The 23,466-nt window shown below is 43.9% G+C and overlaps 1 protein-coding gene across 1 annotated transcript in view; it reads left to right on the top strand.

Annotated features, from left to right (window-relative positions):
• Positions 1-23,466, top strand: part of ntsr1 (neurotensin receptor 1 (high affinity)) — an 84,751-nt gene that overhangs the window by 46,817 nt on the left and 14,468 nt on the right. The window contains exon 2 of the mRNA XM_068048833.1: positions 4,936-5,137. Coding sequence (XP_067904934.1) covers positions 4,936-5,137 — 202 coding nt within the window. The remainder of the gene's footprint in view (positions 1-4,935; positions 5,138-23,466) is intronic.

Genomic DNA, 23,466 nt, shown 5'->3' with positions numbered 1-23,466 from the left:
AGGGAGTCCGTCACTGACTTACGTGCCCTGCTGCAGGTCGAGTTGCGACCTTTGGGATTTGGGGGTCCCTCTATGTCAATGGCCCTGAAGAGCAGAGTGGCACTAAACTTTTATGCATCTGCATCATTCCAAGGACATGTGTGGGGTCCCCAGGCAGCACCTCCTCAATATTTGCTCCAGATTGAACTAGATCTTCATAAATCTCTATTGTAAATTATCAATGCAGCAATGACAATCAATGAAAAGAACAGTTTCTGAATTACAGTCTGAACTCTGGCTATGGTGTGATGCAAATGCTGGCTATGTGAGCAGCTCTTTAATTACATTGTGTATTTGATGCACACAAATGTACTTACTCACCTGTCTATGGATATAATCACCCATTCAATTAACTTCATATGAAATGACACTTCAGGGAGCATTATCTTGCCTCAATACAATTTTGCTGTGGCCTAATGTTTGCTGTCAACTCCTTTACAATTACATCTGTCGGGGGCATAGAGAAATTCTGAATTTCTGCTTCTGCTGCAATGCTGCTTGTGTGACTGACTAAAATGGATGTTACTAGCCCTCTAGTGACAGGCTTGGAGGTAGCAGGATTGTGATGTAGAGTCAGGAGGAAAGGCGGGGTGGGGGGGTTGCAGCGGGCAGGGGAGTGTGGATGGAGTGCCCATCACCTTCCTGAATTCCTCTGATTCAGTCAGTTGCGGGGAATGTCGAGGGCGGCCTTCCCACCCAGAGGCCAATTGACGGCCACTTAAGGGCTTCATCCCTGCTGTCGCTGGTATTTTACCTCCACCACATGGGGAGGCCGCCCAGTAAAAGCTGGTGGCATCCCTGCGGGCTTGGGGGGGATCCCTCCTGATCAGACACCCTGTGGCTCAAGGAGGACCCCACTGCCGGAGTCAAGGGCCACCCCCTCGGGAAGACCAACCTGCCCTCACGACTGACACCCCCTCCCCACCATAGGGGCCTGCCTGACTGCCCCACCCCCAAACCTACCTTCATTCCAGGGCTTCCTCTATGTTGGCTGGGTACAGCCTGCTGCATTCCCAGCGGTGGCCAGCACTCCCTGTGACATTGCTGAGAGTGAAGAGCTGCCGGCCCTCTGATTGGCCGGCAGCTCTTGGAGGCGCCTCCCGTCTTTTAAAGGAACTGGAGTCCCAAAGCCAGGAAGCTAATTGCCTGAGCACCAAAAATTGCGATGGGGGAAATCCTCTGAATGGGTTTCCCCTGGCCTTCCGGCCCAGTATCTGGACCCTGCCACAGGCACAAAATTGAGCCCATTGAGTCTGCCACACTAATGTAGCTGGTGCTGAGTTATGTTCAGTTTTGTGCTACAGTCTTATAATTATCTTACTGGGTTTAAGGACTGAGAAATGTATTTTATTTAGCCGCCAGGTTATGTGGGGAGGAGTTTCATGTCATCCGAAAAAGATGGATTTGAATCTAGATTTCTGTTGGATAGGTAGGCAGGATTTAGTAATGTTGATGGCACTGGGGGAGCAGCTTGCGGGTGTTCAGGATAGTTTAAAAAAACATTTAAGAAAAGATACATGGGTAGTAAATGAAATTAAGATATTAGATATTAGCCGTTTAGAAAAAAGAAAATCACCTTATTTTTACTTTTCTTTATAGGTTGCAAGCCTGCAATGTTAGAACATTATACATATGATAGTTGGTCCAGAGGTTGGAGGTTCTATTTTGCAGAGCTGGTAAATGCCTAGAGGGGGTGGAGAAGGTTTGAGGAGAATGACTATAAATCAAGTGGAGTACTTGCAATCATTTGATCCTGAGCATCTCTAGCTGTATGCTGGTGTCTTTGTTCTTCGTCTTCTGCTCCTTCCTTGCCTTCTTCTGAGTCTTCCTTATCTGTGGTCCTTTTGTTGTTCTTCCTCTATGTGCAGCGAAGTTATGCAAGATGCAGCACACAACCATGCACACAGGAGACTGTATGTACTGTCAAGCAGTAAGCCACTGCAGCAATCCCCCAAACCTATCCAGACATTGAAATTGTTGCTTGAGGAGCCCAGCTGTGTGTGCTTGATGATCATCCTGGTAGTCCTTGTCTCATCATAGCCATCATTAGCAGAAAAGATTGTTAATCCTGAAACAATAATCTCCGTGTGACTCAGACCTGAGTGGTTTTAAACGACTTTAATATACATTAAGTAGGAATAAATGGGACATATTCAAGCTGGCAGGCTGTAACTCATGGGGTAATGCAAGGATCAGTACTTGGGCCTCAGCTACTTGCAACCTATATTAATGACTTAAGTGAGGGAACTGAGTGTATCTTATCTATGTTTGCTGATGGTATGAAGTTAAGTGGGAAAGTAAGCAGTGAGGAGGATGCAAAGAGGCTGCAGAGGGATATAAACAGATTGGGTGAGTGGGCAAGAGCAAGGCAGATGGAATACAAGGTGTCAAGTTATCCCTTTTGGTAAGAAAAATAAAAAAGCAGAATATTTTTTGAATGTTGAGAAACTGAAAAATATTTGTATTCAGAGGAACCTGAATGCCCTTGTACATGAATCACAGAAAGTTAGCATGCAGGTACAGCAAACAATAGGAAGGCAAATGGTATATTAACTTTTGTTACAAAGGGATTGGAGTAAAAGAATAAAAAAGTCTTACTAAAATTATACAGGGCATTGGTGAGGCCATAGCTGGAGTACTGTGTGCAGTTATGGTCTCCTTACCTAAGGAAGGACATACTTGCCTTCGAGGGAATGCAATGAAGGTTCACTAGACTGGTTCCTAGGATGAGGGGATTGTCCTAGGAGGAGAGATTGTGTAGACCAGGCCTATATTCGCTGGAGTTTGGAAGAGTGAGAGGTGCTATAAAAGTATAAAATTCTGGGTAGATGCTGGGAAAATGTTTTCCTTGGTTAGGGAATCTAGAACACAGGGTTACAGTCTCAAAATAAGGAGTCAGTCATTTAGGACTGAAAGGAGGAGAAATTTCTTCACTCAAAAGATTATGAATTTTTGGAATTCTCTACCCCAGAGAGCTGTGCATGCTCACTTGTTGAGTATATTCAAGAAAGAGGTCGATAGATTTTTTGGGTACTAAGGGAATTGAGTAATATAGGGATAGTGCAGGAAGGTGTTGAATGACACAGCAGGCTAGAAAGGCCAAAAGGCCTTCTCCAGTTCCTATTTCATATGTTCTTATATTGACTAGTAACAATATTGATTTTATACAATGGTTCTACAGTACTACATTCATACTGCCCAATAATTTTAGAGGGAACAAGTTATATTCTTATACTATTTAGCTACCTTGGCCTGTTTATATTCATATCAATATTCCAAAAAGCTGACACCCGGCTGAGCTGTTTACACAATGTCCGAATTGTTATTGTTCTTTCCTTTTATCTGTAAGTGTTTGATTCTTTACTTGTTATCAAAATCCCAGCCCACATGACCTTGCATGTTAGGTGTGGGTCTCCTAGCAACCACTCCCTTATCCAGGTATCCTTTTGAAATTCCAGCAATTTCTCCACATTCGCTCTCCGGCCAGAAATGAAAAGCAAAGTGTGCTGGGATTGTTTGGCCATTTAAACTACTTTAAAATATTTTAACAGCCATGTTCTGAGACCGACAAAATAATGAGGAAATTGTTCATTGGTGAAGAATGAAAACTGCCTGGAATCCTGGGAACAGACCTGCATGATTCCACGACGGTAGTTACCAACTGGCTGGACATAGATTGAATGATGAACTTTCAACGACAGCTGCTGATTGATTGTCAGGCGCTCTGATGGCTGTGGGTTTCCAACACTCTCTATTCCTGGCAAGCTAACCTCTGGAGCAATTCCCACAGCCATTTCTAGCTGATTGCTGCTGTGACTTGGGAAACATGAAGTCATTGGGCCTAGAAAAGAGAGCATTAGTGAACAGTTTGATGCATTTATGGGCTGCAGATTGACTGATGTGAGAAACATCAGCTGTTGCTTGGAAGGGACCTGAGGCAAAGAGACTTTCACGGCTGCAGGCAAAGCATGGCCACATGGCCCTGTAGGTCTTGCTGTATAGGTCTGTGACAGCCTGTATGGAGAAGCACAATCTCCTCATGCACTATTCCTCAGACTGTTCCAGGAAAATGACTCTCGGCTCCCTCCTACCCTGACATCTGTGGTCTTCTAAAAGGCCCAGCTGTTCTCCTGTTGTTCCTCTGTTTCCTCTCCATGTAACCAAACTAAAGTGCCAAAAAATTCTGTGCTTAATGAGGATTTAGAGCAGGATATATATAGAAAAAATATCCAAGGCAAACTCTCCTGTGGAAATCAGAAAACATTACCAATAATTTGAATGCTTGCAGGCGAGTGCCCCTTTAAATATCACTTGCATTTATCACCCTGTTCCTGCTTGACTCTGGTCTACTGCCATGATAACGGTACAGTTTTTTAGACATCCAACATGCCAGCTTAGCCTCATTACTACATGCAATGTGATGGACCCCAAGGCAACTTAGGCAGAAGTCCTGCCCAGCACTGACCCACTGAGTAAACCGGAGCAAGATTCTTTCTGAAGGGCAATTAGAAGCGATATTTAAAGGGGCACTCATCTGCTGAAAGAGATAACAGTGTACCTGCTCCCAGAACACGCCAATCAAGGGAAGGGGCCTAGACCTCAAAGACCATGTCTGTCCTTTCATAAAACAATATTTGGATCAGCCGCTTACACCAGATCGAAGAGAGGAGCTGCATGTGCTTTTGAGACAGAGGGGATGGGTGCTGTGCATCTCCTCAGAAAACAGGCAGGGGTTGAAGATGCATCCCATTGGCAAATGAGGCACCGCTGGACATAATCTCAGTGTAACTGCAAGGAGCACAACCCATGGATTTTCAGGGTCATTATGCAACTATGTTGGTGATAATTACAACCATTTTTCTATTTTCTAATTATACCTATTTGTCTTATTTATAGGTGAATGCATTTCTGTCCTTTGTTATACCCATGGTAATAATTTCAGTCTTGAATACAATCATCGCCAATCAGCTAATATCGATGTTCAGGCAAGCAGCTCAAGACAGTCGGGTATGCACTGTTGAGGGACAGCAGACCACGCTTAGCATTTCAGTGGAGCCAAGCCGTGTCCAGTCTCTCCGACATGGAGTCAAAGTTCTCAGTATGTATCACCTTTTTCATTATTTATTTATTTACAGGAAAAGGCATCCTTTAGAAAAGACCCTGAATGCGTGTCCGTGAAGCCAGGCACCCTTCCCCTATACAGCTCTAACTGTATGTGACAAACAGGGAGTGTGTTTATATCTAGTTAGTGTGAGCAGTGTACCACACATACAAATGCCACCAGCAATTTCCTAGGGATGTTTTCCTGATCGACCACTCTACTTTCAATGGAGGTAGATGGAACCCGCAGATATATGCATAAATCCGGGTTACACCACATAAACAGGTTTCCACTGATCTTCACCGAAATGATGACACATGAATTTTGAAAGCATCAAAAAAGGCGTGGTGCATGGGCGACTTGTGCGCCGCTGAGCCACCATAATATTTCGTGTGGCAGCTCATTTAAATGGAGGGGGCGGAACGACTGCCCCCGATTACATAGAGGGGGTGGTCACTCCATCCCCGGCAACAGCGTCCAGCACCACCGCGCAGGAACTGGCCCCATTTTTAAGTGGCTTCAAGCCCTTCATTGACATTTAAATTTCTAAAGGTCCCGGTCTCCAGGAAATAAAAATAAAATTTCAATACATCTTTGAAACCCGTCTCCCACGCCCCCAGTGCGTGATCCATGTATAAATTGCCCTCTGCCCCCAGAAAAAACTTTTATTCATATCCCGAACTTTCACCCCCACCCCCGAACTTTATTCCCTTTGACCCGCAACCCCTCCCCACCATCCCCGTAACCAATTGCGTTTGTTTTTGCCGCTCATCCCCCCACCCTGAATAATGCATGAGAACCTGCCAGCAATGAATTTATGGCAACCCACTATGGCATTTATAATTAAATGAGCAGGTAGACTAAACAGCTGGCTGATGAGGGACCAGATATACCTAATGTAGCTCTGGATGATGGCATAATTGATAACCTAGAGTAATACAGATACAACGGGCAGAATTTTACCACCTTAGTTTTTAGTGGAGCAATGGGTCCATTTGGGATCGTGAACCTGCATGTAAGAATAACAAGCCTCCGTTTGCAATTTCCAGAAGACGAACAATTTCCCTCACAATTTTGGATTGCAGGCAGGATGGTGCGTTGGAAGCTCAATTTCTCGATTTAGTGAGTTGGATTTAGAGGTCCATTGGCAGCCTTCACAATGGCAGCACAGAGAGTTGTGTAGTGCTGACACTTAAGCACTAGTTCAGAGGAAGATGGAAGGGAGACAGGGAAGAGTTGCTCCCCACTTCATGGACGCTTCCTTGGAGGTCATTTTGGAAGCAGAGAGGCAGGAGTTGTTCCCTGAGGAAAGCAGGAGGAGCCCAGCCAGTTTCCCGAGACATGGATCCAAAGGCGTGTCAGTGCCGGGCCGCCAGGATGAAGATAGCAAAGGGCGCTCAAGATTGGGAGTGAGTACATCTAAATGTGCTAAGTTAATTAATTTTAATATGCTTATTACAGTCCCGTCGCCAAGCAGAGGGGGTGCTGCCACTAGGCCTCGCCGCCACCGGCAAGACCGGGCTGGGCCCTGTCAGCATCGAGGTTCGTGGTGGGCCTCATCCGGGGCCATCTTCATGTGCCCCCCCCACCCCCATCATGGATCCCGACGTCGAGGCCTCTATAAAATCCAGGCCCCCATGACATGCACTGAGGCTGCCTGGTGGGATGAGGAGTTGGGGCACATAAGATAGCCTCAGTATGAAATCTTCATGGCAGCTCCCCAGGATCATGGCACACATGTGCATGATTCTTTCGCACTGGTCACAAACCAGCTGCATGTTCAATGCGTGGAATTTCTTCCTGTTGACAAATACACCTGGCTGCTCCAAGGGTGTCTTGATCGCTACGTGGGTACAGTCTATCATGCCCTGCACCTGAAGGAATCATGCCAGGGAGGCGATGCTGACAGCTCTCTGGCGTTGACTGGCAGCATTCGTCCACCACCCTCACATACAAGGTATGCGTCACCTGTCTGATGCAGTTATGGGGTGCAGATTGCGAAATCCTGCAAATCTAAGCCACAGGCCCCTTGAATGATCCAGAAGCGTAATAATTCAGTGCCACAATCATATTGACCACCACTAGCTAAGAGTGGTCACCTAGTCCTACTGCTCTCAGGTCTTCCTCCAAGATGGTGCAGAGGCCTGCGACCACCTCCCTTGAGAGCTGCAGCCTACAGGCACTGCTGCTCGAAGATGTCTAAGAAGCTGACCTTGGGCCTGTAGACCCTGTGCTGAGGGTAGCACCTTCTTCTATGTCCTGCCCTGCAGCCATCTCCTCTGTTGCATCCAGCAGCATTTGGCAGCATTGCTCGTTGCAGCTGCTGCTTCTCTTGCAGTTGCTGGCCCTCCCCCATGGCAGCTGAGGTTCATGACGCTGCAGCTCCTCCTCTGTAGCCCATCGTACCTCAGAATAGGTGGACCCCATGTCTCTGTGCTCGCTCATAGGCACTGAGGTCAGGTACGAAAGCCTCCTGAAGTAGAGGACACCAGGCTGCTTACCCTGACCATGATCAGTAATATCAGCCTCAAGGACCTACTCCTGTCAACACAAACCTCTGCCTAAGGCTGACCTCAGGCTTGCCACTTTCCCCCTTTACACTGCTGAGTTTTTGTCAGTTTCAGGCTTCAATGACTTCCTGCTGTGCACTCACCTCCTATAAGCTGACGAGTTGCAGATACAGCATGTGATCCGTGCACCACCAGTAAAGTGCCACTGCATGTGCAAAATAGATCTTAAGTGCCGATTAACTACTTTAATGCCCTTCCCGCCTCAGGCGCAGGGGATCCCAACTTCACTCCCAACCCACCCCTGGCAAAGGTGAAAGGAGGCGGGAACAAGTTGGTATACTGACCTGATGACATTTTTTGTAATTATTTCGACCTCCGTTCCCCCCCACCCCACTCCCCCCACCAGCCTTGGAAAACTCCCCCCCCCCCCCCGTGAAGCTCATGTTTCCCCCTAAAGTCTGGTGGAACATAGAACTAACATGCTCAAGCACAGATTCTGATATTTGGACAGATGTGGGAGTGCGGGACTGCTCTATAGCCCTGACAACATGTCTAAAATGATCTATGTTGCTGTATATTGTGTAAAGTTGAGCCCGTACCTCAAAAGCTGTGGTAACATTCATGAGAGAAGCTGTGTCTAGCTTTAGACTGTTGCCCTGGGAAGCTCCTCTGCAGATGGCTCTGATTTGTGGACTACGGATTGCCTAATTATTTTTACATTACTACATTCGTGTCAAAGCAGCACTTTTACAGCCTTTGACATATTATGCAGGGACTTCGTAAGATTCCCAAAGCATTGCATGAAGCACTTCTACACATTAATGAAATTCATTCTTTAGGCAGCCTTTAAAGTAGGATCTAAGTGTACTGCAGCAGAGGGAATACTGGCTCCAATCCATTCATACACATTGTTGCTGCTCTTTTGCTTCCACCTGAACTTGCTTCTCTTCACATGTGCTTCAACACTGAGGCAGACGTGTCCGAGCTTCTTACCACTTAGTCAAGAATGTGTGACAGATGCTTGTGTGATGGCCAGCTTTCTTCTCATCTCTAATGGCAATCATTTAATCCACGGAACCCCTTAAATAAAAAGAAATGGAACATGTTCAATGCTTGAAACTGTTCTGCATATTGTGTCAATGCCAGTCCATTAAGTGCCACCCTACTACAGGGCAGATGTGCCTTTGGGTTGCCAAGTGAATGATTTTGAAGGGGAAGTAATAGAAGAAGTAAATGAGGATACTTGCCTTATTGAGCTGTTACTGCACTGTTCTGCTTTCCTTGACTCTTACCCACTATTGCGATCAAAACTATCTGAAGGGCTATCTCCCTCGTGGCAGTTCAAAATTCAGAGATTGGCAGCATGTCACCAGTACAGCTTCTTTCTCTGCAGTTGTGTGAACCCTTCTCCTTTAAAATGGGAAAAAAACATGCATTTCATCAATTGGAAATAATATAATGCAGCACTCCAGTGCTCAATCTACACCCTGCCTTGCATAAATGAATGCTTACACAGAAGGTAATTTCAGATGGCATTTCAACTTGACGCCACAGCATGTAACAGTTATGTCTGACATTGAGAACATTTTTCTGTGCCAGTCACAAAGTTCAAGCTAAACAATTACAGACAGGAAGTTTTGATGTGCAAGGTTTAGGGAGTTATGTTTGTGCTCCCATCTCCATTACAGGATGATTGAGCTACAGTTCTTGTGTCTTAATACTATGAGCATAGAGTTAAATTGAGTTGTCTACCTCAACACTACCTCCTCTTTAGACCCCTCCAATGTCTCAAAATTGTCACATTGCTTGTCCAACATCTATTACTGGATGTTTAGAACTTTTCTCTAACTACATTTTGGGAAGACTGAAGCTATTGTTTTCAATCCCTGTCACAAACTCTGTTCCCAAACCATTGACTCCGTCCTTCTCCCTGACAACTGTCTGAGGCAGAACCAGACTTTCACAACCTTCTTGTCATACTTGATATTGAGGTGAGCTTCCGACCACATATCCATGCCATCATTCAGACCATCTATTTGCACCTCCGTGACATTGCCTGACTACAGTGCCTCAGCTCATCTGCTGCTGAAATCCTCATCCATGCTTTTGTTACCTCTAGACTTGATTATTCCAATGTATTTCTGTGCGGCCTCCCATTTTCTACCCTCAGTAAACTTGAGGTCATCCAAAATTCTGCTGCCCATGTCCTAACTCGCATTAGGTCCCGTTCACCATCATCCTTGTAGTCACTGACCTACGTTGGCTCTTGGTTAAGCAATGAGTCAATTATACAATTCTCATCTTTCTTTTCAAACCTCTTCATGGCCTTAGTGCTCCCAATTACTGTAATTGCCTCCAGCCCTACCCTCCGAGCTATCTATATTCCTCGAATTCTAGTCTCTTGAACATCCCAGTTTTAATTGCTCCACCATTGGTGGCCGTGCCTTCAGCTGCCAAGGCCCTAAGCTCTGGAATTCCCTCCCTAAACCTCTCTACTTCTCTTTCTTCCTTTTAGATACTCCTTAAAATCTACCTCTTTGACCAAGAGATTGGTCATCCACCCTAATATTTCCTTATGCCATGCTCGTTAGTGTCATCTTCTTCCCAGAAGGTTAACTGTCATGGATCTCCACCTCTGTCTGTCTTGTGCTGTCCTTACACATTCTGCATTGGAAAACTGCATCACTCCATTACATCCATCATCCATTTTCTCCTCTGCTTCCTTCTCCTACATTTTCTGATGATCTTTCCTTCCAATAATTCTCTCTGTCTATCTTCTGTTCTGATGATGAGATCGAAATATTGCATCATTCTCTCTTTGATCTTATGCACTAATTTTCTCTTTTCTCCAGCCATTTCCAGCACTTCCTCATTTGTTGTTCTGTCTGTGTAGGATGTGTGGAATATCCTCCTATATGTCCACATAGAACCATAGAAAACATACAGCACAGAAGGAGGCCATTCAGCCCATCATGTCTGCGCCGGCCGAAAAAACTAGCCACCAAACCTAATCCCACCTTCCAGCACCTGGTCTGTAGCCTGGCAAGTTACAGCACTTCAGGTACATGTCCAGGTACCTTTTACAAGAGTTGAGGGTTTCTGCTTCCACCACCATTCCTGGCAGTGAATTCCAGACACCCACCATTCTCTGGGTGAAAAAGTTTTTCCTCATGTCCCCTCTAATCCTTCTACCAATCACCTTAAATCTGTGCCCCCTGGTAATTGACCTCTCCACTCAGGGAAACAGATCCTTGCTGTCTACTTAATCTAGGCCCCTCATAATTTTGTATACCTCAATTAAGTCACCCCTCAGCTGCCTCTGTTCTAAGGAAAACAATCTTTCCTCATAGCTGCAACTTTCAAACCCTGGCAACATTCTTGTAAATCTCCATCTCAAATGCATTCAGCTTATCAATAGTCTCTTTGTTGTCAAGGTCTCTGAGGCATATAACATAGTTGACAAAATGTAACACTTCAGGATTCTTTTCCTAAGATTCAGGTTCAGTTTCTTTGATGTTAACACATCCTTCATTCTGACAATTCTCCTTTAGATCTCACAATCACATCTCCCATCATCTGTGATAACCTGCCCAAGGTATGTAAACCTTTTCACTGTTCCAGGACTTGTCCATTTACTTCAATTTTCAATACTGGGGTTCGGTCTCTGCTTATCACCATTGTCTTGGTTTTCTTCACATTCATTCTTAATCCATATTCCACACTCCTTGCATTCATTTTGTTCACAATTTCCTGTAGTGCCTCTTCTGACTCTTCAATCAGTGTCGTGTCATCTACATATCTCAAGTTGTTGAAGTTCAATCCAACAATGTTGCAACCTGGTAGGTCTTCTATGTCTCTGAAGATAGCTTCAGTGTACAGATTGAACACATCCCTGGCACGCTGCTCTTTTGATTGGGAAGCTGTTTGACAAGCCACCATCAAGTGTCATCATTGCTGATCGATTCCAATATAGATTCAAAATTATCCTTTTATCATTTCTGTCAATTTCTAGTTTGTTTAAGCACTCCATTATTTTCTGATGGTAAATTCTATCAGATGCCTTCTCATAGTCTATAAATCATACATACACAGGTTTTTGCATTTCCAGGTATCTTTCAATGACTACTCTCAAGTTAAAGATGCCCTCTCTTGTTCCTTTCCTTAGGCGACTGGTGGCAAATTTTGTTTGATAATGCTCATACATGCATTGGGACATTCTACTGTATTAAAGGTGCTATATAAATAAAGGTTGTTAATTTTTCTGTTGTCATTTTGCTGTTGTCATTGTTGTCAATTTGTGGCCAATCTTACCTTGACACTCTTCCCAGATTTAAACTTTTTTTTGCCATCTGCTTCCCTGACCTATGGATGCAGGAGATGGCATTCCTTCTGTTTGCCACTACCTGCTATACTCGCTGCCTTATGGCTTATTAGCGACCTTTTAGAAGGTAACTCCCTCATTCTCTCCCTTACACTTCTCGTCTCTTCTCTCCTGTGATATTGAATAATGCTTGAGTGTGGTTGCATAGACAGTGGGCTTTTTCCATCACCTCACCCAAGTGTCCATTCTTCAAGGATAAGCTTAGACAATGAATATCAATAAACTGTTAAGATGGGAATATGTTGCGTTCAAGCCATTCTCTTTCTAGCTGTAGACAAACTATTAATCAGGACCAGCAGTGCTGGGTTTTCTTTTGCCTCCCCTAGCCCAGAATTGCTAAAACTAATTATAATGCTGCTATTGCCACCCTAAAAGGGGAGAAAGAGAGAGAGAAAGAGAGAGTGTGTGTGAGAGAGAGATATGAAAATAATCAAACTGAAGAGATGTTGGAAGGTTATGCATGCTATTACATGTGACTTTCCATTTGGTTGCTGTGAGTGGGATGTTTGAAATTCCAAATAAGGACTGACTGCATCAGAAGTGGGGAGGGGGGATAAGGAATGTTGATAGCCATGGTGTGCGAGAATAGTCTGACATTAATTTCTCTAATTATTTGTGTACATGATTCAGATGAGAAGAAAGGGCACATCATAATACCACTTGCATTGTCACATTCTGCCTTGATCTAAATTCAAAGTGGATTAAAACTGAAGAGTTTTTAGATACTTTAGCCATGGGAATCCTTTCATCCTGTAGCTTTCCGGACTGTTAGTAACTGTTGCTTTGCATTAACAAAATAGAGCAAAGACAAAGGGTGGTGATCACAAGTGTAGGCCAAGTCTTTGAAAGCTAAATAAATCATGCATTATTGATGGATGAAACTACTGCCAGACATGAATGACTTTTAGACTACCCCTGCCATCTTGTCTGGATGGATTGAACAATATTAGCTCTGATATGTGGTTTTATCCTGACTGTAGCTGATAGTTTTTAAAAATAGTTAGCATATCTCCTGTAGTGTTCCTCACAGTAAGTGACAGGATATGCAATTTCACAATGACAGAAGCATCATGGCATGTAATGTACGATATATAGTGCAAGGAGCATTTTAATTTAAGTAGCTGCTGCAAATATGTTATTTTGCATCTTTCAGTCTTTCTATGGTTTTACACTTCCCAGGTCTCTGCAGTGTCACTCAATAGTCATTAGGACACACAAGGCAGCAGCCTGGAGCCCTCTCATTTTAGTTCTCTCTCTGTGAGGAATGACTAGCCCATGTTTATTACCATCCGTGGTAACATATGTTGTGGAGAAAATAACTTGTCTCAAGTCCACGGGATTAAAGTAAATAAAGGTTTATTCAAACACCGACGTAAGGGCGAAGTGTCTGGTGAAACATCCAGAGGCTTCTCAATGAAACAGAGTCTGAGAGTCTGTAGTACAAATTTATAGAATACAATAACCATTACTCATTTGTCCACACTACCCCACCCCAACACATTCCAAAGCTGCAGCTTGATCAATAAACTGAAGTGTATTGTCTCACTAATCATCCCCCGTTATCTCCTCCCCATTCTTGAGGCTTGGTGTTTCATAGTCTATAATATCCTGTGTCTCCTGCCTTATATCAAGGACAGCATGTTTACACAGATGTAAAGGCAATTAGACTTCTGAGTTGTACAGCTTCCCATAACTGTTGCCACGCATCCCATCATGCCCTGTTCCCCACAACTACAGTGCTTCCATCTTCTTTCTAAAACTGTTAACGTATCCTATTGCTAAGCAATCTACTAATATTGTCCCACTGGTCCCACTTCACACAGTTGAAAGCTGAATCTCACCATGTAGGGATTTGAGAATGTTAAGCTTCATATAATGACACTGTTGGGAGTTCAAGCACCCCCATTCCATAAAACTTAAGAGCACATTCACATGTCTGGATTGCAAATGTTTGAAATATTTATCTTGTTACTAAATTAGATTTTATTTCAAAGGTCTACAATTAATTGAATTTGTGTCCTCCTGGCCCATCTGTTTTCAAGCAGACAAAAGATTTTATTTATACCTGCCATTGAACTGGAGAATGCACCATCATGCTTCAAAGATCAGGATTTGATATTTATCCTGACTGGAGCTTATATTTAGGTTGTATCAATTTACATTGCTAGATTTTCTCTAGTAGTTAATGATGTATCATAGGAATGTATGGGGCCAGAAGAGATCGTTGTGATCATCTAACTGGACCCTGCTCCATCCAATTGCTTGCTTTGACAAATATATCCAGTAACTCTAATGCTAACATTATCAGCCTGTGCTGCCTCCCTAAGCAGTCTGTTCCATTTTGTTAAAGTAATCAAATTTGAAGTTGCTTACAATGTTATGATTTCAGTGTTACCTGATTAAACTTTATTGGAACAGTTACAGGTTATCTACAGTTTAGGGGGGATATGCGTGGAAAGTTCTTTACGCAGAGGGTGGTGGGCACCTGGAACGCATTGCCAGCGGAGGTGGTAGATGCGGGCACGATGGATTCTTTTAAGATGTATCTAGACAGATACATGAATGGGCAGGAAGAAAAGAGATACAGAACCTTAGAAAATAGGCGACATGTTTAGAGAGAGGATCTGGATCGGCGCAGGCTTGGAGGGCCGAAGGGCCTGTTCCTGTGCTGTAATTATCTTTGTTCTTTGTTCTTTGTTCTATCCTCTGTAAGGAAGTACTACAATATTAGATCACTAGGTGGCCATCTACATCTTTACAAGTTTGTGACTGTTAAATTCTGACACTCCAAGAATAGACAGCTCATTGGCATTTGGCTCTGTAGCAAGACTTTTCACTTTAGGGCAAAGTACAAGTTGCAGTATCAGTCTTACTCACCCTGATGCAATAGCCCTCTTGGTTGACACTGTTGGCAGTGTTAGCTGTGGAGAATCATACACCCACACATTCCATCCAGCCTTTTACCTGAAGGAAGAGATGTAAGGACAGCGGGAAGTACTGGATGAAATAATTATTTTTTATAAGTTGAGAGCCTTAACTCATTGTAAGTGATGGCTTTCTGAAAAGAAAAATTAATCCTTCAGACCTTTGTTAGAGATAGAATTTTGAAATTCTAGATCCAATCTTAACAGCAAGCCAGGGTGTAGGGAAGCCTGTAGTCAGGTGAAGAACCTGACAAAGCTGTAGATGTGGAAGCCCTTTCGATCTTAATGGCAGGGCCTTATTTGGATATCATTGGGCCACCTCCCACCCGGCAGCTGGCCCAGCTGATAGCCTGTCGGGCAGGTGGAAGAGGAAACTAGCAGCAGCCGGCAGCTGGCTGCAGCCAGGGATCTGTGGGAACTGTCGCTGGCATTCAGAAGGGAGGTTCTGGGGCTGAAAATTATGGCTGGAGGAGGCTGAAGGTTTCCTTGTGAGGCCTGGCGGGAGCATTCCTGCTCCTCCTGGGCCCACAAGGAGTGCTAAAAGAACAGATCTTTAGCAGTTGCATTCAGGAGTTGGCATCTGCAATTTCAGTTCAATTGCCAGGCAACCGAAAGCTTGGCCCTCCCCCGACTGCCAATTAAATTTAAGTTGCAGGCCATTAAATGTCATCAGGCCATGACATTGCAATGTTAATTAGGGCCCTGCCTGCCTTTTGCAGGAACCTAGTCAAAGGCCTGATTTCTGTATATTCAAATTTATAGGGTCAGGTTGCTCGATCGTGATATTTTAACCCACCCCCTGCCAACCCTTGTCCTACCATCCCTCCCTGGCAGGGAGTGGGACAGGTAAATTGAGATCTAAGCATCTATTCAGAATCCTTGCCATACTTTTCTTTGTCTCTTAGTTCAAAAACAATGTTGTGTTTAAGCAAGTGATCAAGACCAGTAGAAAATTGGAGCACATATTTTTCAGTTTTACCACTGCTCCCAGCTTTGCTCCCATGATAAGATTTATTTTTATTATGGAAGGTATTTGTTTGTTAAAGGCCAATCATGAAAAGCTTTGGTAGAATTTAACAGAGGGGTTAGAAACAGACCCTGACAAACCTACACACTACATTTACCTTCTCAATCTACAACCTGCTGTAGGTCAGCAACAAATCTGCTTCTCTCGTGTTCCTTTTGGGCTGTAACTTAAAATGCGATGAATTTAATCATAAACCTTATTTTTTATTATTTTTTTTAAATCATGCTTTGCTTTCTGTTAGACTCTTAAGTTGTGCATGATCGAGTCGTAACAGCAAAGTGCTTGTCAAGTATAGCACAAAGCAGATCATTTTTGACAGAATACTTAACATTCATTTGAATCACAGCAACAACAATCTTTCTTTATATAGAGCCTTTAATGTAATAAAACATCTCAAGGCACTTCACAGGAGCATTATAAAGGAAATTTTGGCAACGAGCCACATAAGGCAATATTAGGGGAAATGGTTAAAAGCTTGGACAAAGAGATAGGCTTCAAGGAGCATCTTATCGGAGGAAATAGAGATAAAGAGGCAGAGAGGTTTAGGATGGGAATTCCGGAGCCTAGAGCCTAGGCAGCTGAAGGCACCACCATCAGTGGTGTAGCTATTAAAATCAGGGATGATCAAGAGGCCAGATATTAAGCAGTAAATTCACCAATCCCACATTTGTGGCAGGGAATAAGACTCAAGAGGAGGATGATTAAGAGAATCAATACTATACTATTGTAAATCTATCTACAAGCCTACACTGTCTTAAGTATTTTAATGAAATGTTAATAATTGGTAAGTGTATGCAACCATGACAGACAGATAATCAATAAATATTTATATACAATCTACTCTATGCAAAAGAGCTACTGGCTTTTGACATATAATTGGTTTCAGGAGCAATTGAACATCTGTCTCTGTTTTGGTATCCTGTAATATACTTTGTCCATCACAACATGATGGAGACTTAGTGCAAAAGAAGATCTCTCGTGCACCATTTGTGAAATAGGTCCATTGTAATAGAAGTTAATTGTCCTTCGCTGCAAGGAAACCATTGCCTTTTGAAATAGGTGGTTCCACGTTGGTACAGAGTCAGTGCTACATATGGTTCAGTTCCTCTCTTTTTATTCAGACTAATATTAATCTCAATAAGGCAACTGCACCTGGTTTCGTAATTGTAACTGTGCACGATGATCAATTTGGAGACAAAAGCAATGCTGGAAATATGAAATAAAAATTGGAGCTATTTTTCAAAAATACTAAAATATTTATCAGAAATAAAGGCATAAATTAATACTTTCAACATATTATGGATTTTTCTTATCCTAATTGTAAAAAATGCTGCTATCAAATATGCACAGAATGTGATTTTGCATCTAGGAATCATAATCCTTTTCTTAAAATTGTAACTATTAATACTTATTGTTTTGATTTGAAAATATTTTCAATAGAATGAGTGATAGCACCTTTAAAACAAGTTTCTCGTTTTGAATTTTGTACTATACACCCAGAAAATTAGATATTTAATACAGTTAGCAAAGACAAATGGATACAAAATCAAATATCAACCTTTTTTTAAAACAAAGCTGTAGGATGACAGTATAAATATATATTTTTTTGCAATCACTTGTTAGATGATGGCAGCACTACCTAGCACTGCTGTAAAAACACCATAGGACTAAACAGGTTTAAGAAGAAGACCCGCCACTGTCTTTCATAACACTTAGGGATGGCAATAAGTGCAGCCTTTCCGGCACTTCTTGCAGCTCATGAACACACAATGTTTTGTTTGATTTTACATATTATTTTAACATTATAGCAATTTTTCTTTCCATGTTGGAAACATTCCTAAACATATCAGAGCACATTGGGCCAGATTTTATGCCGACGATGGAGGTCACAGTGGTGAGCCAGAAGTTGGGAGGGAGACACTGCCTCGCCCCTCCGTCGGACCCCCATTGCAATTTAAAAGCAGACAGCCAATTAATTGCCCACCATCGGGGACACTGTCCCTTTAAGAGATGAGCTCCAGCCTCCACGGGAGGGCCAACAGCTCTTCAGTACCAGCAGTACCACTGAGAGGGGTGACCACTACCGGTACTGCAGGAGGCCTGCAATGCTGAAGAAGGGGGAGACCCAGGGACACAGGTAAGTGGGGTCGGGAACACTGGGGCCGGACAAGCAGGCCCTGGCAAGGGGGTGGGGGGGGGCGGTGGTTTGTTAGTGAGGGTGGGTGGGGGGGGTGGGGGGGGTGGGGGGCTTGCCAGGAGCCATGGATTGCCCCCAAAGGAGAGAGGCCCTTCACTCTGAACTCGTCACGTGGCCATATGGCGGCAGGCTCCTCCGCCTTCAATAAAATTGGAATGGGGCGGAAAGAGGCCCTTAATTGGTCATTATTTGGCCTTTCTCAGCCTTCCCTGCCCAGACAAAATGGCAGGGGTCCAGGACAGCCTCAGGCACAGCACCCTTTGCCGTTTTGTGAGCCCTCATGCCTCCGTTCCTGTCTTCAAGGGCAGGATCTTTTTCGTTGATAAACAGTTAAAGAGTGGGAATGATGATCATTGCTTTATCCTCAAACTTGTGCTTGCAATTTTCTCAATGTGTGCGAGGTATAGTACAATAATATTATACACAGTGAAAATTAGAGCTTGTGATTTCATGAACTGTCCAAAATGTTCAATCTGATTTAATCTGATAAGTGGACTGTGTCCTGCTGCCTGAGGAACATTTCACCTCACTGGGAGAACACAATTTCTTTGAGATGTGGAATTTAGTTTGGGACAGAGTAAACCTTGTGGGCAAATTGGTATTTTTTACATTTTCATGGGGCCTTTATTTCTTCCTCTGGGAGAATCAAGAACAAAGGGGCATAATCTTAAAATTAGAGTTAGGCCATTCAAGAGTGAAATCAGGAAGTACTTTTTCACACAAAGGGTTGTAGAAATCTGAAACTTTCTCCCTTAAAGGTTGTAGAGGATAGGACGATTGAAGCTTAGGACTGAGCTAAATAGATTTTTATTGGGTTGGGGTATTAAGGAATATGGGGCAAAGGCAGAAAGATGGAGTTGAGATGCTCATCAGCCATGTTCTGATTGAATAGCAGAATTCAAGCGGCTGAATGGCCTACTCCTGTTCCCATGTTCCTATGGATCCTTTAGTGTGAGGTAGCTCAGTTACTTTGGATCAGTTTAATAAATGTGCATTCCCAGTATGGAGACCTGCCTGCCAGGAGCATGCATTAGGAATTCACAGAAACATTGTCCATAATTTTTCATTCATTCAAATGAATACACATAAAATCATGGGAAGCACACCTTTAGGGCTGGACGTTCTGCTGGAGGCGGGGCTCCCAGCGTCAGGCCAAAAAGGTGGGGGGAACCCCGTCTCTGCCTTTTTGCAACCTCCCTGGAGCGATCCTCCGATCTTTTTAAATCAAAGTTTCAGTAAGTGGGATCCCCATCCCTTTAAAGATGGGGATCCCGCACCATTAGCTGCTGGCCAATCAGAGGGCTGCAGCTCTGCAGAATCAGCAGTGCCACTGGGAGCGGTGGCTTCTGCCGGTATTGCAGAGGTCTTGGACCCAGGCCCAGCGCTGGAACCCCGGAGAAGAGGTAGGTGAGATGGGGTCGCCGAGGCCAGTTCGGAAGGCCCCGACATGGGGGGCTGGGGCGTGGTCTTGCAGTCCAGAGGAGGAGGACCCAGGGGGTGAATTGGTTGCCAGTGGGGGTCCTCAGTGGGCCACAAATTGCCCATGGCGGAGGGATCCGCCCCTCAAGCCCACAGGGAGGGCACCTTGTGTTACAAGGCGTCCGCCCTGCTTGGCGGAGGGCCCTTCCCCCCACCTCCCCGCTGCTGGTAAGATCCCAGTGGCAGCAGGACAGGCACTTAATTGGCCGTTAAATTGGTCTCTGGGTGGGAAGGTCATTGTCGGACTATCCCGTCCCCGAGAAGATCACTGGGCAACGGGGAAGCGACGGGCCCTCTGCCCCACCGCCTCCCCCACTACCTGTTGTGATACTCCGTGCCCCCCACCGCCTCTGACCCACCTCATGGGTCCACACAAAACCCAGTCCTTAGTTTCCTGTGGTACACACTCATGGGGACTGGGACTCCACGTTGCAAATTTGCTCTGCTATGCAAGCCTGTTGAGCCAATAGGGAAGATCTCTTTGTCATGATTTTGATTACAAAATACAAGAACAATAGCAACTTTCATTTATATAGCCTTTTTTATGTAGTAAGACGTCCCAAGGCACTTCACAGGAGCCAAGCCTCATGAGGACATATTATAGAAGATGCCCAAAAGCTTGGTCAAATAGGTAAGTTTTAAGGTGTGCTTTAAAGGAGAAAAGAAAGACAGAGATGCAGAGAGGTTTAGGAAGCACATTCCAGAGCTTAGGAACTTGGCAGCTGAAAGCATGAAATTATTAATATCTGCCCTCGTGTTTATCCAGGGCATAGCTGAACCATACAGACTAGGAAGGTTCAAAGTTTGATTCAAATCTTTGCAGTGTTAGCTGATCACATCTGGTCGGGTAGTAGGAGTTCTAACTTTGGTCTTAGCACCTTCGGTCTGTTAAACGGAAATCAGCCACTCTGATTAAAATTAAGTAATACCTACTGGAAGCACATGTGTACAGATATCAGGTAAGGACGCAATTGGGTTCAGCAATAATTTTCCAACTGGTCAAATAGCCTGTTGACACAGACTATCAAAGCTCACAAGTTACTAATGATCATTTGGGTGAGATATCACCTGGGCCGACAGAACCATATCAGAAAAACAGGAGAGAAATGCGCTGAGAAAAACAGTTTAGCGCTGTAACTGCTCTACAGTGAGAGCACACAGGGCAATATTCCTTCTTTATGTAACATTACCTTTCATATTGTATAGAGTTAATGGGCTGAATTTTACTGGCCCCTCAACGCTGCGGGTTAGAGGCCTGTTTTAGGTCGGGAAAAAGAACACGACCTGAACCCGACTGAACCACAGTGGACCCGAGCCCAACCCAGCCTGAGTCCCTCCGATTTTGCCCCGAGACCGACCCAACCCAAACCTGCCACTACTCAACCCGACCCGAGCCTGACCTGACCATCCCTTTACTTACCTTCCTGACACCGAACCTGCAAGAAGCTGCAGCGCATGTGCGGTGACGTCATAGTGATGTCACTCGCTCACTGCACAGACTCAGTTTCGTCCCAGCCTCCCATCTCAGGTAAGTTTTTTATTTTTAATACTTACCAGCAGAGCACTAACACTGTGCGTCCGACCCGACCCGACCTGACTCGACCTGGACTTGGCTCGACCCGACCTGAGCCGAAAGCTGGCCCCGGAAGATGGGCCCGACCCGATCCGAACCCGACACATGCCCTCGGGTCCTGTCGGTTTCGGGTCAGGTAGAAGGCCTCTACTGCAGGTCGCGTTGCGGGGGCCGGTATGTTGGCTGAGGGATAAATATTGGTCAGGACATGAGAGAAAATTCCCTGGTCATCTTTGAAATGGTGCATGGGATCTTTTACATCCATCTTAAAGGGCAAAAAGGGCCTTGGTTTAACATCTGATCCAAAAGATGGACATCTTTCATTTTCAAAAAGTGATAAAAATCTCTCATTTTTGAAGTAATTATAATAATAAAAATCCTCCACTGCTTCAAAAAAGATTCAAGATGTTTAGGTGGATGTAATTAAACTACAATAACATTGGTCACAGGAGCGAACAAAAGAACAGCTGTTTCATATTCAGTGCCAGGTTCAAGATCTCCACCATTGCAAAGATAAGGTCATAAGGCATCTAACATGTCATGTCTTATTGGGATATTGCAGTCAACCAAACTTAAAATCAATAAGATGACCACGCTCTTTTTAAAAACAAGATCAAATGCGAATAGTACCATTAAGATTCAGGTTGTTAATTTGCAAACTAAAAGTCATGCTCAGGATCAAGGATTGTCTGAATGTTCTGGAACATCTGGATTTCAGGAACTAAAATACCTCTTCAGATATGTCCCCATATCGTTTTTCATTTTAACTAATTGAACTATGGTGGCATATATTTTAACTGGTTGTATACTGTGGACCAAGTGCAGTGAACTACAGTGATTGAGTGTGAAGTAAGCAATATAATCAATTGGATTTGTTGTATTTAAAACCATCAACATCTCTTCTGTTTTACAAACTCTAGTGTCTATCTCTCTCAGACCGGGTTGGGTATTATGCTCTCTACTGTGTGTCTTAAGAAAACATGAATCTATTGCCCACGTTACATAAAAGTTCTAAATCCTGCTGAGTTTGGTTGCATAATTTGATCTGTCTCCTACTTTATTATTATCTGAAAAACCTGGAGATTTTACTTACTCAAGTAGGTCATCAATCCATCAATCCATCTTTGGTATTATAAAATCCTTTCATCTAGAACACATTCACAGAATGTGCAAATATTGTCTGTCTCTTTTCAAACTAACACCTGCACCTAATTTGCTCAAACAACCACAATCTGTTAATTTAATCATGTTAATTCACGCAAATATGGACAATTAGAAAAGCTACCAGTCTTGTACAAGCAACCCACACAAAAAATGATTAATCAAGACATTCCAATGTTTTGAAAGTTTCTAATCAGCAGGGATCGACAACGTGTCCATACATGGACACCAGTGCCCACGGTAAAAAAAAATTGAGGTCGGTGACTGGTAATTTCAGGGATGAGAAATTTCCCACTGGCTTCTTCTTTCTGACTAGACTGACTTAAAAAAATTTGCAATTATCAGTTTCACAGCCGAATTGGAATTTCTAAGCTCAGATCTTTATCTAATGCTATTCCATATTCACAACTGATAATTGCTGAGAGCAGGAACAGCAGTTTCCGAACTTCAGACAGACTTGGGGTTTTCTGGTAGGTTCCAATTTTTTTTTTAAAGCCCGCTGGAAAACCACAGATCTGTCTGAAGTTCGGAAACCGCTGTTCCCGCTCTCAGCAACGGGCAGAGAGAGAAAGAAAGAGAAGGGGTCAGAGACAGAGAGAGATTCAGGCAGAAAGAGAGAGGGGGGACAGAGAGAGAGGGGAACAACACAGAGAGGGAGGATGACACATGTGGGTTGGAATGACACAGAGAGGGAGGGAACAATACAGACAGGAGGGCGACACAGACGGGGGTAACCACAGAAGGAGAATACAGAGAAGAGCGGAACACAGGGAAGGGGACACAGAAAGGGAGGGGAACAGAGACAGACAGAGAGAGAGAGGAAGAGGGAAAGAGAAAGATCAAGATTATTCCTGACAGATGGACATCTATCCAGAATACTCCGCATTACTACAGCAAGTGTGCGGACAGACATTGACTATTTGAGCAAGCAAAAAAGAATGCTAGGTATCTCACTAAATCAGTGTCCAAAATAGTAATGAGAAAGGAAGTCAATAAATTAGTCTTCTCATTTAAAGCTTCTTCACAAAAATGCACATTTGTTGTTGTTGTTTTGATTAATAGTAAGATAAATTT

Source organism: Heterodontus francisci, chromosome 16 (assembly GCF_036365525.1).
Source record: "Heterodontus francisci isolate sHetFra1 chromosome 16, sHetFra1.hap1, whole genome shotgun sequence".
In the NCBI taxonomy this organism is placed as follows: domain Eukaryota; kingdom Metazoa; phylum Chordata; class Chondrichthyes; order Heterodontiformes; family Heterodontidae; genus Heterodontus; species Heterodontus francisci.
Note: the sequence above shows the minus strand (reverse complement) of the source record. Positions and strands in the feature narration are given on the sequence as shown.